This window comes from Nilaparvata lugens, unplaced genomic scaffold (genome assembly GCF_014356525.2).
Source record: "Nilaparvata lugens isolate BPH unplaced genomic scaffold, ASM1435652v1 scaffold4284, whole genome shotgun sequence".
In the NCBI taxonomy this organism is placed as follows: domain Eukaryota; kingdom Metazoa; phylum Arthropoda; class Insecta; order Hemiptera; family Delphacidae; genus Nilaparvata; species Nilaparvata lugens.
This window is the reverse complement of record NW_024090599.1, coordinates 1-18,911: the sequence shown is the minus strand read 5'-3', so window position 1 is coordinate 18,911 and position 18,911 is coordinate 1. Positions and strand designations below refer to the sequence as shown.

The 18,911-nt window shown below is 35.0% G+C and overlaps 1 protein-coding gene across 1 annotated transcript; it reads left to right on the top strand.

Moving 5' to 3' along the window:
- The first annotated feature begins 8,856 nt into the window (after positions 1–8,856).
- Positions 8,857–13,303, top strand: LOC111059679. The gene is made up of 4 exons (XM_039444339.1): positions 8,857–10,040; positions 11,255–11,332; positions 12,194–12,355; positions 13,014–13,303. The coding sequence occupies exons 1-4, from the start codon at positions 10,017–10,019 to the stop codon at positions 13,284–13,286; spliced, it is 537 nt and encodes a 178-aa protein (XP_039300273.1). The 5' UTR covers positions 8,857–10,016; the 3' UTR covers positions 13,287–13,303.
- The last annotated feature ends 5,608 nt before the right edge of the window (positions 13,304–18,911 follow it).

Genomic DNA, 18,911 nt, shown 5'->3' with positions numbered 1-18,911 from the left:
TAGTAGAAATGTGTCTGTTCTCCACTTGTGGGATGAAGTAATATATTTATTACTACTAGCTGGCCCGGCGAACTTCGTACCGCCAAATAGTTGATGCATCTCATGACAAACTTTAGCTGGATGCACACCTCAAAATCCATAACCTATACAAACAATCCTCAAATCCAGACCATCCTATTATTTTTTATTGACCAAATAATCAGTTCAGCATACTCTTCCATATGCGTGTACGATAAAATCATAATTGATCACGCATATCATTAGCATATAATCGACATTTCAATCACGCATATCACGCATTCAATCACGCATTTAAACATTTAAACATGAAATCATTTGAATATTTAAACATTTAAACATTAAGAGAAATGCCAAACCGTCGACTTGAATCTTAGACCTCACTTCGCTCGGTCAATAAAATAATAATCCACTACTTCATGTAGGGAATTAGAACTGTGTGTTTGAACTCAATGATCTGTGCTACTATGAAACTCAAAACAGCTGTTATGTTTTCTCAATAAAGACATCTTTCAGCTTTTATTTTTAATCACTAAATCAAAATTCAATCTATCTTCTTCTCTTCTTCTCCTTCTTCTTCTTCTTCTTATTATTATTATTATTATTTCTCTTCATCTTCTTCTTCTTCAGCTCCTCCTCCTCCTCCTCCTCTTTCTACTCCTCATCCTCCTCCTCCTCCTCCTCCTCCTCCTCCTCCTCCTTCTCATCCTCTTCCTAAGTCCCAACATACTGAAATCACACCACAGCCCAAACTACCGAATTTTGGACTACCGAACCACTTTTTTGGACTCAGGGGACCATGAAACGTATAGAAATTTAGAAATTGGGGTACCTTTATTTTTCGGAAAGCAATACTTTCCTTAATATAATAGGGCAAGGAAAGTAAAAAATGAAGTAGTGCTAATTATCATATATAAACTTTCTGTATAATCTTAGGAGTTAGTTATTATAGCTTAGTCATTGAATTTCAAAGATTTATTAACTTTAATTATGTAGGCTTCCCAGAATTTGAACACTCTTTGAATAATTATTATAGTAACTAGTTTAATTATAGAAAATCATGTCGGGAAATAGATGCTCATTTAGGAAATGTTCCAACAGTCGCGCAAAAGTAAAAGGATTGAAAATGTTCTCCTTTCCACGGGATACTGACACAGCAAAGATCTGGGTGATCAACTCAGGTGAGTTTCATTTTTATTCGGTATTTATTAATCAATTCAATGTAAAATATAGCCTATATATTGAACAATATTCATGAATAGAGCTTCACTTTTCAAAGTTGAAAGAAAATTTTCAACTTTTGGATAAGGAGATAACATACATTTGACGAGTATCTATTTTTTTTCATACATTTTCCTTATAGATTCTTTAAGTAATAAAGCATCGATAGCACAAGCATGTTGAAATGCGGTATTGTACTTAAAAGGTCTACTTATACCTGTTACATGAAATAAGATAAAATGACAGTTGAAGAATGCTATATACTGGAGCCATCTAGAGAAGCAGAAGACGTCATTAATCGGCACCTAATCACGGTCAAATTGCATAATATATGTTTGTGCAACCTGGCCCTAGAATAGTAATATTTTTTAAACATTGAAAAACTTAATTGATTGTTGAAACTTTATTGCAATAATTGATAAAACTTTCTATTCAGAAAATAAAATAGAGAAGTCGATCATGTGTTTAGATAAAAGTAATAGCATCATGTTGACATTGGTTTGAAGTAGCTAATCAAAGTTCTAAGTGATTTCTCATTGAATAAAATACAATTTTTATTCCAGAAATGTTTTAAATTTCTCAGGGAATCCAGAACTGATAGAATTATCTCCAAAATCACTTGGTAAAAAGGAGATATGCGAGCAGCATTTCCAACAGCAGGATATTTTACCCAGTGGACGTCTCATGAGAGGTACGTAAAACAATAATACTCTAAGCAAAAATAATTAACTTTGTAGGAATCTAATCTAACATTCAGCTAAATATGGATGTTTTGGGAGTGCAGTAAAAAATGTAGCCTACTATAACAGGGAGTGTACTATAACGGTGAACGAGGTATATTATATCGCGGTTCCACTGTATATGTATTTTTCTTCTTCTTCTTCTTCTTATTTTTTTTCTTCTTCTTCTTCTTCTTCTTATTTTTTTTCTTCTTCTTCTTCTTCTTCTTCTTCTTCTTCTTCTTCTAAGTTACCTTCTTTATCTAAGTCATTGAAGAACCTATAAATCCCAGCCTCATCATTACTCATTTTACAATAACAAATAACGCAGGATTTTCTCTGACTACTGTAAAGATGACAGTCTCATCAAAATGAAGCCACCGCTTGAATTGAGCGAAAAATAATCAATAATTTGCATTCTCTATTCCATTTTATGTGTTTCTGACTGTTTTTTCAAAAGTAGGTATTTATCACTATTCTCAGTATACTTATCTATTTTCTGAACAAATACTATTTCATACATTGAATAACTTCACTGAATAATGCCACGTAATACAGTATTCAGAATACTTTTACTGCAGTGAATATTGGTAACTAGATAAGTATTGTCAAGGAGGGAAATTCAATGAATGCTTCTCTATGAAAAAGTAAATTTTTTACATGAATTGTAGACTACATTTTTGTAGATCAGCATCTATTTAATCCCTCCTTGCCATTATTTATTTAGTTGCCAAAATTCACTGCAGTTGAAGTCTTACATTATGTGGCGTTAATTAGTGAATTCGTTCAATAAGTAATAATAATAATAGTATAGTTCTTTAGAGAGCAACTTTATTTCAATAGAGTACCAACTGCCTTTTTCTGGGTACAAGAAATCCATTTATACCGCTCACTCTCTCTCACTCTCTCTCTCTCTCTCTCTCTCTCTCTCTCTCTCTCTCTCTCACTACTGTTACTGTCACTGTAAAATACTTCACAATAATTATTCCCACATTTTGGCATGTTTCTTGTCTTACAAAGTTTGATATTTTTCAAATTCCTGCAGCGTACATTTGAATTGCCCGCGCTAACACCTCCCCTATAGGATCTCACTGTACTACACAAGTTCACCCATCGGATCTCAATGAGCGGTGAATTTGCAAATGGATCTCATATTACTGCCTTACATGAATAATACACAAGGTCATCTAACGGATCTCAGTGTGATAGTGAAATTCCAAGTTATGATTTGATGAGTTTTCAAACTTTTTAAATGACCAACGTATTAATATGATGATAAGTAGCAAAAGTGTCATTTATTATTATAGCCCAGTCAATAAAGGTTTTTTCGATCCGAAAATTAAATAAAAGCTGAATCTCTCACCATCGATAGAACCCTCCCAGAGGGTCATTCTCCCAAAAGTCCCAAGAAATCCCCCTGGAGCTTTCACCCCCAGCCACCCTCAAAGTTGAAAAATGCAGCAACCATTAATCGGGAAGAGTTTTATTATATGTCATTCGATTATTTACATTATGGACTACAATATCAGATCTCTTCATTTTTCCAATAAAACGAACAGTTTTCTTGATAAAATAATACAAATGTAAAAATTTAGGGGGATTTTATTTTTTTTGTTTTCTCCGATTAGCTTCGAAGCAAGTTATTTAAAAGAAAAATGAATCCTATGATTAATGTAGCCACTTCCATTGCGAATACACTGATGTATTTTGTTACGTATTTGAGATTTGATTTGACGCCGTGGAAGGGGAAACAGCCGACGCGGTACAGCGCGGCTCAGTCTCTTCTCCATAGTAAACAGTAAACAGGAAATCAATTATCTCTGTAACCATTAATCGGGTAAAGATCTATCATATGTCATTCGATTCGTTACATTATCGACTACAATATTAGTCGTATTCATTATATCAATAAAACAAACAGTTTCCTTGATAAAATAATATTTATGATAAGATTTAGGGGTTTTTCAATCTCATTTGGCCGAAAATCTCAGCTGTTGCAAAAGGTCGAAAATTTGATTTTCCCATCTGACCGATTCTCAAAAAGTCGAATCCCATTTGATAGAAAAATGTAGCAGTTTGTCGCAAATGGTCGAATCCTATTAGGTAGAAGAGTTTTGTTTTCCCATATGGTCGAATCTCATCTAGCCGATGAGATTCGATCATTTGCGACAAACTAAAATATTTTTCTACCAAATGGGATTCGACTATTTGAGAATCGGTCAGATGGGAAAATCAAATTTTCGACCTTTTGCGACAGTTGATATTTTCGGCCAAATGAGATTACTATTAAAACTTTTCGATCATTTGGGATTCGACCATTTGGGAAAGTACAAGCTTCAATTCTATCATTTGGGATTCTCCAATTTTCGATCTTTTGCGACGAAAAATATGATTTTCCCAACTGACCGATTCCTAAATGGTCGATTCCCATTTGGTAGAAAGGTTTTATAGTTTGTCGCTAATGATCAGATCGAAATCGGGATCTACTGATTGCGCTCACAATGTGTTGAACTGCGCCCAACTGAATGTAGAAGCCCGTAGCACTGACTAGGAAACTCTGACGGCTAGATTCTCGAGATTCTCGATAGAGCGCGCTTGTGTGCAGATTTTTATCGCATAATATTATTATACAGTGCAGACAGTTGACACACTCCCACCACCTTAGCACTAACACATGCACAGGCACTTCAGTGCTCTTTCGCGTACAATCATCGCATGCTTGGATGCTTGCCAAGTCACAAGTTGAATGCTTTTATATTATAATATTTTCCAAGTCGATTCTGTCCACTGATGTTCAATGTTTGCGCTCATTCGTAGTTCAGCCGCAGCAGGCCTTTGCTTCCGGCATCCTTTAGTCTCCCTTCTCGGCTTTAGGGGTTGAATTTTCTGGCGCTCTCTAAAAGTTGTTGAGTAGTTATATTTGAATACTGAATAATTCATAAATAAATTTAATTTTAAATTTAATTCGAAGTTTTAAATTGGAAAATTGAGTTTATAGGTCCTTATCATTAATAAAAAAAATTAAATTGAAATACCTTTTAGTAGAAATGTGTCTGTTCTCCACTTGTGGGATGAAGTAATATATTTATTACTACTAGCTGGCCCGGCGAACTTCGTACCGCCAAATAGTTGATGCATCTCATGACAAACTTTAGCTGGATGCACACCTCAAAATCCATAACCTATACAAACAATCCTCAAATCCAGACCATCCTATTATTTTTTATTGACCAAATAATCAGTTCAGCATACTCTTCCATATGCGTGTACGATAAAATCATAATTGATCACGCATATCATTAGCATATAATCGACATTTCAATCACGCATATCACGCATTCAATCACGCATTTAAACATTTAAAGATGAAATCATTTGAATATTTAAACATTTAAACATTAAGAGAAATGCCAAACCGTCGACTTGAATCTTAGACCTCACTTCGCTCGGTCAATAAAATAATAATCCACTACTTCATGTAGGGAATTAGAACTGTGTGTTTGAACTCAATGATCTGTGCTACTATGAAACTCAAAACAGCTGTTATGTTTTCTCAATAAAGACATCTTTCAGCTTTTATTTTTAATCACTAAATCAAAATTCAATCTATCTTCTTCTCTTCTTCTCCTTCTTCTTCTTCTTCTTATTATTATTATTATTATTATTATTTCTCTTCATCTTCTTCTTCTTCAGCTCCTACTCCTCCTCCTCCTCCTCCTCCTTCTCTTTCTACTCCTCATCCTCCTCCTCCTCCTCCTCCTCCTCCTCCTCCTCCTTCTCATCCTCTTCCTAAGTCCCAACATACTGAAATCACACCACAGCCCAAACTACCGAATTTTGGACTACCGAACCACTTTTTTGGACTCAGGGGACCATGAAACGTATAGAAATTTAGAAATTGGGGTACCTTTATTTTTCGGAAAGCAATACTTTCCTTAATATAATAGGGCAAGGAAAGTAAAAAATGAAGTAGTGCTAATTATCATATATAAACTTTCTGTATAATCTTAGGAGTTAGTTATTATAGCTTAGTCATTGAATTTCAAAGATTTATTAACTTTAATTATGTAGGCTTCCCAGAATTTGAACACTCTTTGAATAATTATTATAGTAACTAGTTTAATTATAGAAAATCATGTCGGGAAATAGATGCTCATTTAGGAAATGTTCCAACAGTCGCGCAAAAGTAAAAGGATTGAAAATGTTCTCCTTTCCACGGGATACTGACACAGCAAAGATCTGGGTGATCAACTCAGGTGAGTTTCATTTTTATTCGGTATTTATTAATCAATTCAATGTAAAATATAGCCTATATATTGAACAATATTCATGAATAGAGCTTCACTTTTCAAAGTTGAAAGAAAATTTTCAACTTTTGGATAAGGAGATAACATACATTTGACGAGTATCTATTTTTTTCATACATTTTCCTTATAGATTCTTTAAGTAATAAAGCATCGATAGCACAAGCATGTTGAAATGCGGTATTGTACTTAAAAGGTCTACTTATACCTGTTACATGAAATAAGATAAAATGACAGTTGAAGAATGCTATATACTGGAGCCATCTAGAGAAGCAGAAGACGTCATTAATCGGCACCTAATCACGGTCAAATTGCATAATATATGTTTGTGCAACCTGGCCCTAGAATAGTAATATTTTTTAAACATTGAAAAACTTAATTGATTGTTGAAACTTTATTGCAATAATTGATAAAACTTTCTATTCAGAAAATAAAATAGAGAAGTCGATCATGTGTTTAGATAAAAGTAATAGCATCATGTTGACATTGGTTTGAAGTAGCTAATCAAAGTTCTAAGTGATTTCTCATTGAATAAAATACAATTTTTATTCCAGAAATGTTTTAAATTTCTCAGGGAATCCAGAACTGATAGAATTATCTCCAAAATCACTTGGTAAAAAGGAGATATGCGAGCAGCATTTCCAACAGCAGGATATTTTACCCAGTGGACGTCTCATGAGAGGTACGTAAAACAATAATACTCTAAGCAAAAATAATTAACTTTGTAGGAATCTAATCTAACATTCAGCTAAATATGGATGTTTTGGGAGTGTAGTAAAAAATGTAGCCTACTATAACAGGGAGTGTACTATAACGGTGAACGAGGTATATTATATCGCGGTTCCACTGTATATGTATTTTTCTTCTTCTTCTTCTTCTTCTTCTTCTTCTTATTTTTTTTTCTTCTTCTTCTTCTTCTTCTTCTTCTTCTTCTTCTTCTTCTAAGTTACCTTCTTTATCTAAGTCATTGAAGAACCTATAAATCCCAGCCTCATCATTACTCATTTTACAATAACAAATAACGCAGGATTTTCTCTGACTACTGTAAAGATGACAGTCTCATCAAAATGAAGCCACCGCTTGAATTGAGCGAAAAATAATCAATAATTTGCATTCTCTATTCCATTTTATGTGTTTCTGAATGTTTTTTCAAAAGTAGGTATTTATCACTATTCTCAGTATACTTATCTATTTTCTGAACAAATACTATTTCATACATTGAATAACTTCACTAAATAATGCCACGTAATACAGTATTCAGAATACTTTTACTGCAGTGAATATTGGTAACTAGATAAGTATTGTCAAGGAGGGAAATTCAATGAATGCTTCTCTATGAAAAAGTAAATTTTTTACATGAATTGTAGACTACATTTTTGTAGATCAGCATCTATTTAATCCCTCCTTGCCATTATTTATTTAGTTGCCAAAATTCACTGCAGTTGAAGTCTTACATTATGTGGCGTTAATTAGTGAATTCGTTCAATAAGTAATAATAATAATAGTATAGTTCTTTAGAGAGCAACTTTATTTCAATACAGTACCAACTGCCTTTTTCTGGGTACAAGTAATCCATTTATACCGCTCACTCTCTCTCACTCTCTCTCTCTCTCTCTCTCTCTCTCTCTCTCTCTCTCTCTCTCTCTCTCTCTCACTACTGTTACTGTCACTGTAAAATACTTCACAATAATTATTCCCACATTTTGGCATGTTTCTTGTCTTACAAAGTTTGATATTTTTCAAATTCCTGCAGCGTACATTTGAATTGCCCGCGCTAACACCTCCCCTATAGGATCTCACTGTACTACACAAGTTCACCCATCGGATCTCAATGAGCGGTAAATTTGCAAATGGATCTCATATTACTGCCTTACATGAATAATACACAAGGTCATCTAACGGATCTCAGTGTGATAGTGAAATTCCAAGTTATGATTTGATGAGTTTTCAAACTTTTTAAATGACCAACGTATTAATATGATGATAAGTAGCAAAAGTGTCATTTATTATTATAGCCCAGTCAATAAAGGTTTTTTCGATCCGAAAATTAAATAAAAGCTGAATCTCTCACCATCGATAGAACCCTCCCAGAGGGTCATTCTCCCAAAAGTCCCAAGAAATCCCCCTGGAGCTTTCACCCCCAGCCACCCTCAAAGTTGAAAAATGCAGCAACCATTAATCGGGAAGAGTTTTATTATATGTCATTCGATTATTTACATTATGGACTACAATATCAGATCTCTTCATTTTTCCAATAAAACGAACAGTTTTCTTGATAAAATAATACAAATGTAAAAATTTAGGGGGATTTTATTTTTTTTTTGTTTTCTCCGATTAGCTTCGAAGCAAGTTATTTAAAAGAAAAATGAATCCTATGATTAATGTAGCCACTTCCATTGCGAATACACTGATGTATTTTGTTACGTATTTGAGATTTGATTTGACGCCGTGGAAGGGGAAACAGCCGACGCGGTACAGCGCGGCTCAGTCTCTTCTCCATAGTAAACAGTAAACAGGAAATCAATTATCTCTGTAACCATTAATCGGGTAAAGATCTATCATATGTCATTCGATTCGTTACATTATCGACTACAATATTAGTCGTATTCATTATATCAATAAAACAAACAGTTTCCTTGATAAAATAATATTTATGATATTAAGATTTAGGGGTTTTTCAATTTGATTTTTCTGTTTTCTCCGATTAACTTTGAAGCAAATATTATAGTTTTCACAGCATTCCAGTTCATTCTGATCGTTGGAGGGTCGAAGTGAGTTAGTTCAAGTGAATTTTAGTACAAGTATTTTGTGGTTATGATGGGCTCTCCTTCATTTTCTATCGATGTTTTGCTCCAGTAGAGAAAATTGAAAATGTTAGTTTTACATTTTAAAAACCTTGAAGGTACGGTGATATAAATTTGATAAGCCCAGTATTAAATTAATCGATGTCGTTTTCCATTGTATCGCTTGTATCTATGTTACATGCACTGTTTGCAATTCATCACTATTCTCTCAAGAATTAGTTTGTTATGAATTTCATGATCTGAAGATTCAAATTTAAATGCTATTTGGATGACGTTCATATTCCATTTGTATTTTCAAAATAATTGTTACATTGTAGAGTCAAGCAATTTAATCCATTTGGAAGTAAAAGGAAATCACAGTGCAGATTGAACAGTGGATAGTCACTTTGAAATTCAGTTGCACAATTAATTTCGGCTTGATTATGATGATCTATTATGATGATCATTGGAGTTTCTGCTTGTGATTGGGTATGAATAAAAGACGTGTATACTAATAGTGAAGGAAGTTACAGCAAGTTATTATCGTATAATCTGTTATCGCTATTCTCTGATATTAGGAGTCTGGCTGCAATTTATTACGTACCATGTCTAATGATTTTTCATCACTCATTCCCACCCTCTATACTCTACGCATGAATAATAATTAACAGGAGTTCCCGTCGTTCAACAGTTTCTGTGAAAATTTATATATAGTAGAACAAGAAAGTAATAAAATAGTTAATTTACGAGATAGAAGAAAAATTCAAGTTGCTATAGATTTGGGGGACCAAGTACAATTGCATAGCATTTTAAAAAAATCAAAAATTCCTAATTTTAGGCTTTTTAGTTAATTTACGAGATAGAAGAAAAATTCAAGTTGCTATAGATTTGGGGGACCAAGTACAATTGCATAGCATTTTAAAAAAATCAAAAATTCCTAATTTTTGGCGGGCCAGTTGGCCGCGGAGCCCATGATGCCACCCCCCCCAGAGCAGGTACGTCACGGTCGATTGGCTGTTTCCTGTATTTCATGTTGCTTACCATGTACGAAGAATAAACTAGAATGATAATGAGCATGTTTCTATTTATATTGTTGTATGAATAGAAAAATATTTAAACCTATTTTTTTTTAATACAAACATATTAATACAACAGTGTAAATAGAAACATGTGGGAAAATGGAATTAAAAAGAAAATGTGAGTACAAGGAATTGGCTGCATCAGGAACTGAGACAATATTGCTGTATAAAGCATTCCATAAGTTTTCGTCTTTCCATTAAAACGAATTTGAAAGTTATTTTTATCAATGTTGCATAATAACTATTATATATTTTTTTCTTCTAATTATCATTATTTTGAATTACAATAACTCTTTTGAAAGTTAATCTTGGATTTAATAATTATGATCAAAAACCTCTTATTTAAACAATGATATAATTGACAATATTGAATATTATAAAATACTCATCTACTTGTTAATACTCCTGTTGATACTACTAATAATATAATATTAATAGTCTACTACCTGTTAATACTAGAATTAATACAACTACTGTTAATACTAATCATTAGAGAGCAGATGTTTGGCCTTTGAGAGAAATAAGCATTCTGCTGTTTTTTTCTCCATTACAATATTATTCGCTTGTTCAAAAAAATATATGATATATATGATAGCTTAATAACTGGATTAGTGGTGAATGGATTAGTAAGATCCACTATACTCAGTGCAAATCTTCTTCAGACTTCTTAGGAATTTGTGACGCAGAGAAATGGAGGGAGATCAACCAATTGCAGTGATGGATTGAGTCATAGATGGAAGCGCAGTTGTCAATTTTCGAATAGAGTCAGTCGAGTCTGTGATTGCAGAGAGAAAACCTACTAAGTTTAACATGAGCGCTTGAATACTCACTGGAAATTAGAGAACGCTGGCCGGTACACAACGGCAACATAGCCGCCGTTGTATCCCTGCTGATGTATGCCTTCTCTGCTGCGCATGTCCATCCCAAGTCCGAAGTTGATTTGAACGGAGCATAGAATGACGTGAGTGCAGAAGGGAACGACAACAGCACAATTGCAGTATACAGTCAAACATGTGAGAATGATAGCGACCAATCACATTTGGTGTACCGTGGTCCATGCCTAGTGCTAGGTGTGTGAATCAGCCTCAATATGTTAAACATTGACTCTTCACACATTTTTACGTTTGCAGGTTGTTGAGCAGCAGCAGTTACCAGAGTTGCCAGTTATCAACAACAATGCGCCCGCAGCCGCTGACCCTCACAATCAAGTAAGGCAATGATATAACTAGTAGTTCTATGAACAGTAAACCTCACGTACTTTTTCCATACATCCATATAGATCTTTTACTATTATACGGAAATGTATTATTGCGGTGAATGTGCACTATACCAATACCCTGATAATGAAATAGTAATTGCCCACTAAAAAAGTCTGTTTGTGGGTCAATGAGTCCAGCACTTTCCCAATCCAAAATTAATTTTATCACTCTAATTATTAAATTGATGTTTAATGTTGAATCAACTGAAACTATCCCTACACCCTCCCCCCCAAATCATTACACACACACACACACACACACTCTCACCCCCCCCCCAATCACCTCTTTCACACACACAAACACACACACTCTCTCACCTCCCCCCCCCATTAATCTCTCTCACACACAGAAAAACACACACACACTCTCTCATCCATAGATATATAGAAAATATATTGTTGATAATAACTGTAGTAATAATATATAAATTTTAAAAAAGGATAACAAAAAAAATTAACAAAATGCAATTGAAACTATGGATGGTAAATCGATTTCAGAACACGTTCACATTGATCCTCATCCAAAGTCGTCAATCAGTTTGATATTATTCTTTTAAATTTGGATATACCGCAGGCCCCGAGCTGACTTATTGGGAGTGGAACATTTGACATGATAACCTGACATAGGTAGGAGATATTCGTATCACAGGCTGACCGAATGTTTCGTGGAAGGCCAGTATGGTGAAAACGGGCGCCCCTTGTAAAATAGTTGTGGTTATCTTCTGGGTTGAAATGCATTCCATTTTTGTACATGTACATATAAGAACTGTTTTAATAAGAAGCTGATTTTGCAATATTTATCTGTCGCCAGCCCAGGAGAGGAAGGGGAGGTGGAAGAAGAGGAGGGGGTGGTGGAAGGAGAGGAGGAGCAGTTACAGGCAGAGAAATGAGAGGACCAGAAGGTCAAGCCGTTGTCGAAAGAGGTGGAGTAGGGAATGACCTAGAGTTCTTGCAAGAACCATGGCCCATTGATGTGAGTAGACTATTTCCTAGTAACAACGAACAGGTAGCCTATGCATGCATATATTTATTACTGTGTTCTAGTAGTTCGGAGAACAGTAGACCTCGCTACACTCACTAACATCTAAATATTATAAATATAGGATCATAAATATAACAAATAGGCTCTACTCTTTGTTTCTACGAGTTATCTACTCATCTACATATTTATTTTCTCTTCTGAATGTGCCGATCAACCTGATCTTATCAAGTATTGAAAAGTTAAGTAGGTTGGGTTTTTAAAGTAAAATTTCCAAGACTAGTTATGACTGGAATATCTGATATATATGTTATATCTGATTCATATTTTCACACTCATTATTTTAATTTATCAACTTTTTTATGAGTTAACTTTTTCACATGCGCAGTCATCCGGTACACTTTGGTATTCTCGGATCCATTAAGGATTTTGGTTGACTTAATTTTCTTTACGTAGAGTGGAGACTTTCGTTCATCACCTAGATCAAGCATTAGAAAGGCAAAATGTACAAAATCTTGTGGTCCATCTTGCGTAGAATATCAGCTACGGTATTAGGGGAAACAGCTCATTGATATTTATTTTACTTTTTGAATTTCAATTTCAATTATTTCAAGTTGAATTTCATTCGCTTCACCATTTAATATGTTTGCAGCAAGCCGAACATCTGAGCCAGCGGCAAGTTGAACACTTGGCTGCAATTCCCATCGACGGAGGTGATGCCGTTGCAGGCGAAGGCGACCTAGCCTGCATCACCTGCGGAGTCCACAAGCGCTCCTACATTACGGAGCCTTGTGGACATTTTGTCATGTGCGGGAGATGTGTGACTGTACATCGGCACTCGATGAACGAGAATGACGTGCCATCACCAATAGTGTGCCCCGTGTGCAGAAGCACTTTGTCGGGGTACCGACGTGTGTATCAATAAAGTTATTTTACCGAGAATGAGTTTGTTTTGCTTAAGTAATCTTTCACCTATGTATTTCAAAGCCGCCAGACGGGTCGCCGCCAACCTGTCTCCCCGACAACTAGTCTCCTCGCTATTTTGATCACAGGCGTCAGTAAATCCCCTGGTAAAATATACCATTGCCGTCAACTAGTCTCCCCGACAGTACCACTCTAGTAGAACGAAGGAGCCTAGTTGTCGGCGACAACTAGGCTCCTCACACGCTCACGACAACTAGTCTCCACGACAGTAAATCCCCTGCTGGATAGGCCTATGAGGGGTCTGGTTGTTGTGATCGTACCCGACAACTAGTCTCCCCGACAGCTAATACCCTATTGAAACCAGCTTGAAGCGGGCGGGGAAGTAGTACAATCACAGATACTGCTGTTGTACACATTCTATGAATTCGATTATTAGAAGAAAAGCTTGTTAGAGTTATCACTTCTATCACTGCAAACATAAAATTCAAAAAATAAACTACTTCTCTTTCCGAATTCAACTGACTTGGAAATGTACCTTATTGAATGTCAAGCAGTTTCAGAATGAGTTTGTACATCTCGCAAGTGATTCCTGCATACATGTATGAATAGAATATAAGATAGTCTATATCATCAAGCAAAACTCTGATCTACTGTTCAGTCTTCAACTTATGGCATTCAAAACTTGAGATTGAAACTTTATACTCTTATATTTTTGTTTTTCCTTGTAATGTGAATTGTAGGAATAATTCTACATCGAAAGTGGAATCCATAAAAGGAAAATCCACTAAGTCCATAAAAGTAAATTTTTCTGGAAATCAATTTCTAATTTTTAACATCAATCATAATTTCCTTATAGTGATTTTTCATAAAATAGTTTCGTGCGAGGAGCTTGGTTGTCGGGTTCGGTGACAACAATCAAGCTCCTTGTACGCTAGCGTCAACTAGTCTCCCCGACAGTAAATACCCTACTGGTTCAGAGGGGACTAGTTGACGGGACAGTAGACGACAACTAAGCTCCTCGGACGCTCACGACAACTAGTCTCACCGTCAGTAAAGCTCTTCTCTCTCAGGAGCTCAGTTGACGCCGTCAGTAAATCCCCTCGAATGTGGTTTTAAAAGGAGCTTTACTGTCGGGGAGACCAGTTCCCCGCCAGACGCTGACTGAAAATGCCTAAAAACGTATTCCTGAAATATCCTGTTAAGATCCTATCCCACCAAAGTTAATGATGAGTTCAAAATAATAGAGAGAATAATAGTTCATTTGAATGCAAAATGTTTTTTATCTCTCATAGTTTTCCAACTAATACATGAATTTTAGTAAAGTACTCTCACTTTGGGAATATTTCAAGTCTATATTTTCCGTTGATGAACAATATTCAATTGTTAATGTAGCTTTTTGAATATTAACACAGAAAAGAGATATTGATGCAGATTAGTTAGAAATATTGCCATATTGATGCAGATTAATTGATAAAGTGCCAAGTGTATGAGGCATGAATTATGATGTTTTCCAATTTTTCTATGAAGTTGTGAAAGACATCTCTTTCTAAAAAACACGAAAATATTCTAAGAAATTATAATTATTAAACTAAAATCCCAATTGAATGCTGTAAATCACCCCGAAGACTTCTGCTACTGCAAATATTGACAACAGGGTTATTTAATTGGGATCTTCGTTTAATAATAATAATTTATTTATTTGCATTTGAACAAATGCAACTTCCAGTTTATTTCCATCTGTATTCTATGAAATAGTCTCCATTCATTTAAATTATCATATTCTGAGTATGTAGTTTCCCAATGAATACCAGATAGAATATTGTATATGTTTTAATCTTGTAATACTTCAAATTTCTTCAGAAGAAACAAAACGTGACATTATTTCCAAAAAACGTATACTGAGAAATAAAACAAAAGAAAATCTAATAAGAGCATTGAAAAGATTAGGAATAATTCAAAGCAGATAATTTTATTCATTTTCTAACGCAGCACCGATGATAAATTTATGTAAGGTATGTAGAAGTATGATAAATCAGGCACCAGAATACTGAGTGTAATTCATGGAAACGTAAAATTAAATCATGAAGACAAATATTTTCTTCTTCTTCTTCTTCTTCTTCTTCTTCTCTTCTTCTTCTTCTTCTTCTTCTTCTTCTTCTTCTTCTTCTTCTTCTTCTTCTTCTTCTTCTTCTTCTTCATGTAAATGTGTGCCAAGTTTTTTTGTGATCGGATATGGCATGTAAAATCTAGGGGCGCAGCTCATACATTCATGCCGGCTCAGCTCAACACATTCTGAGCGCAATCGGTAGAACCGGTTTTTCTATTTCCTTCTCCAGTTTCTCACTCGGCTATCGGTCTGATGGGATTCGATCTTTTGCGACAAAATTCAAAACTTTTCTACCAAATGAGATTCGACTATTTGCGACAAACTACAAAACTTTTCGACCTAATAGGATTCGACCATTTGCGACAAACTGCTACATTTTTCTATCAAATGGGATTCGACTTTTTGAGAATCGGTCAGATGGGAAAATCAAATTTTCGACCTTTTGCGACAGCTGAGATTTTCGGCCAAATGAGATTACTATTAAAACTTTTCGATCATTTGGGATTCGACCATTTGGGAAAGTACAAGTTTCAATTCTACCATTTGGGAATCTTCAATTTTCGATCTTTTGCGACAAAATAATAATTTCGGCCAAATGGGAATCGGTCATTTGGCATGCCACCATCAATAATACTATACTATGTACCTATACATCTTGCTCTTATTTCAGCTGTTATAAAAAAGTAAAACAGTATAATAATCAGTAGCCTATGTGCAATAGCTAGCAAGGCTGTGGTGATAATATTTTGAGGGGTGCATCATCTGATAAGAAATATTAATCCGTAATAATATTTTTAACTATCTGTGTATCCATTAATTTTGGTTAAAACTCTTGTGTATGTTTTAATCCTTGGTATAACTTGTAGAGAAAATAATTAAAACTGAATGATAACCCACTTTATTTTTTAGTTGTCACTGAATCAAGCCGTAAGTAGACTGAATAAGCTGCCTATTAACAAATGAATCACTCAATGTCAGCTAGTTGTGTAGAAATTTGACTTGACTGTGCTGTAAAGCGATCTGTTTACAACACTATTATGTAAAATATTGCTCACTTCTGGTAGTTCAACTATCAATATTTATATTAAAATTGACAATGATTGGACAATCTCTCTTGTAGTGAAAAAAATATTTTCATATTGTAAGTGTAATTTACTGATAAATTTTCATGTAATTATTATACGTGTTATCAGTTGGGCACGTTAAATTGTCGGTCCCAGCTGAAGTATGACAGTTGTAAGGCCCATTGACGGCTCAAATAATTGACCGAGCGAGTGAGGTCTAAGATTCAAGTCGACAGGTTGATATTTCTCTCAATGTTTGAATGTTTATATGTTATATGTTGCGCATTTACGGCGAAACGCGGTAATAGATATTCATGAAATTTGACAGGTATGTTCATTTTTTAATTGCGCGTCGACGTATATACAAAGTCTTTGTGAATTTGTATTTCAAGGATAATATAAAAAGAAAAAGGAGCCTCCTTCATGCGCCAATATTAGAGTAAAATCAGACTATAAAATTATTTCATCATAAAAGCTGCCAAGTCGCGACAGTGCATAAGTCGCACTGTGCATAAAATAGGGGAAGACTGTATACGAGGACTGTAAACTAACCAACAACACAGAATTGATGGCTTTGCTTGATGTACCTTATTGGGCTATGAAATGATTATCATCCAAATGTTCATAGGCGTAAAATAATCCAAGAAGATGAAAAAGTAATTATACAATTCATAAATATGTTTTGACAGTAAACAGAGTACATAACACTTGGAAATTGGATGTTGTAAAAATTACAACACGCGACTGCTCGTGTGATTGAGTAGGGCGCGACTACCGGAAGGTTAATGTGTTGTGATGAAATGAAGGTTGCTTGATAATTTTTATTGCTGTGTTGTGATGAAATGAAAGGTAATTGATCATTTTTCTTGTGTTCCAAGTAAGAATAGTATAAAATAATGTTCATCGAACTTCAATTGCAGAGAAACTAATCAAAAAACACCAGAGCTGTAAGTTGTTGAGACCCTGGAATCATCATCTCTATAGTTGAGCTTCAGTAAAAAAGAGAGCAGATAAATGTATCTGAATGTAATCTTCATGAAAATGTAATGACCGGAACCGTCCATGGTAGCAGCACTATTAATATATGTTAGTATTCATTACAATATTAATCTTTCGTAATGGATTCAGCTTTATTAATAGAATATTTCGCGGTGTGGGGAGCGTAATACGCTGGACGCAGTGTGGATATCATAAGAGACCTGTGATCATAAATAAGTGCATCGAAACCTAGCCCATGGTACAGGTAAGCGATTATCGGAGTACGGGAGTAGCGTTGTAGCGCTGTACAAACCACGGAATAAATTAAGGAGTTATTTTACATACAGGTCATCTTTTTTATGCCCGGCCGTATATGTTATGTTTTATGATGCCAGTGTGTGGTTCGTATACTATACTGGGACTATATACAGGTATAGAATCCTGTGTTACCCCCGGGCGAAAATAGATTGACTTGGAGAGGCAGGCCTGGACTGGACCCGGCTCTGGAATCTCGAAACCCAAGGCATGTCAGTTACTTGTACGCCTACGGCGAGACTATCATACATTTTCAATGGCGTCATTCGTTGAGGTTCAGGAAAAATCTGGCTCAATTTGGACGAGTAAATCGAAACTGTTTCAAACTAACCTCTGTCGAGGATAGTTCACTTTTACTTTTTCTGCTGGTGTTTTGGGAGGTAAGTAATCGGTTTGTCTTCTTGAAACAAAGCCTCAGGTTGTGAGTAGATGGCGGCTGGAGACTCCAATTTTCAATTATTTCGGGGAGCTTGAGCTACAAAGGTTGATGAATAAACAGTCTGTACAACATCAATCTCAGACAACTATACCTTCTTCACTATTATAATACTCCATCATACTAAGATATTCCTCTGAGAATATGAAAGGTTGGAATAGTTCTTGGAGAGTTGAGAATCGTGGAGTTCTCAAGGAGTTTCAAGATATTGTTGAGCACTGGGCTCTGGACAATCCGAACATCTCATAGCCGAATCCACTATTATAATATTACTATATAATATTTCACTATTCTAATATATCATATTATTATCAATTATTGGATTGTTATTAATATATTGGTTATTGGAAATTGAGTTAAATTGTAATTTACTCTTCTTCAAATTGTTCAATATTGTTCTACGTCTTCACTATTATAATATTTCATGATATTAAGATATTCCTCTAGGAACATTAAAAAGGTTGGAATACTTTTTGTGTAGTTGAGAAGTTGATATTGTGGTAATTATTCATATTGAATGAAAAAGACTAAGAAATTGTCAAAAAACCACTGAATTATTGATAATTAGAAAGACCGGTTTCGGTTATTACACCATTGTCAATCTCTGATAAACTAAAACTGAATACAAGAGCAGCAGAATTTATACTGGTAGGCGAGTACTGCTATTGGTCGAGGGCATGAACGCCTGCCATTGGCCTGGCTAGACAGTCTCCTCCCCCTCAACGG

What these genes read in the sequence shown, in the direction of transcription:
- LOC111059679 (XM_039444339.1), top strand. Translation starts at nt 10,017, where the DNA reads ATGATGCCACCCCCCCCAGAGCAG. An exon ending in TGCCACCCCCCCCAGAGCAG is followed by an intron (nt 10,041 to 11,254) that starts GTACGTCACGGT and finishes TTACGTTTGCAG; the next exon opens with GTTGTTGAGCAGCAGCAGTT. An exon ending in AAGAACCATGGCCCATTGAT is followed by an intron (nt 12,356 to 13,013) that starts GTGAGTAGACTA and finishes ATATGTTTGCAG; the next exon opens with CAAGCCGAACATCTGAGCCA.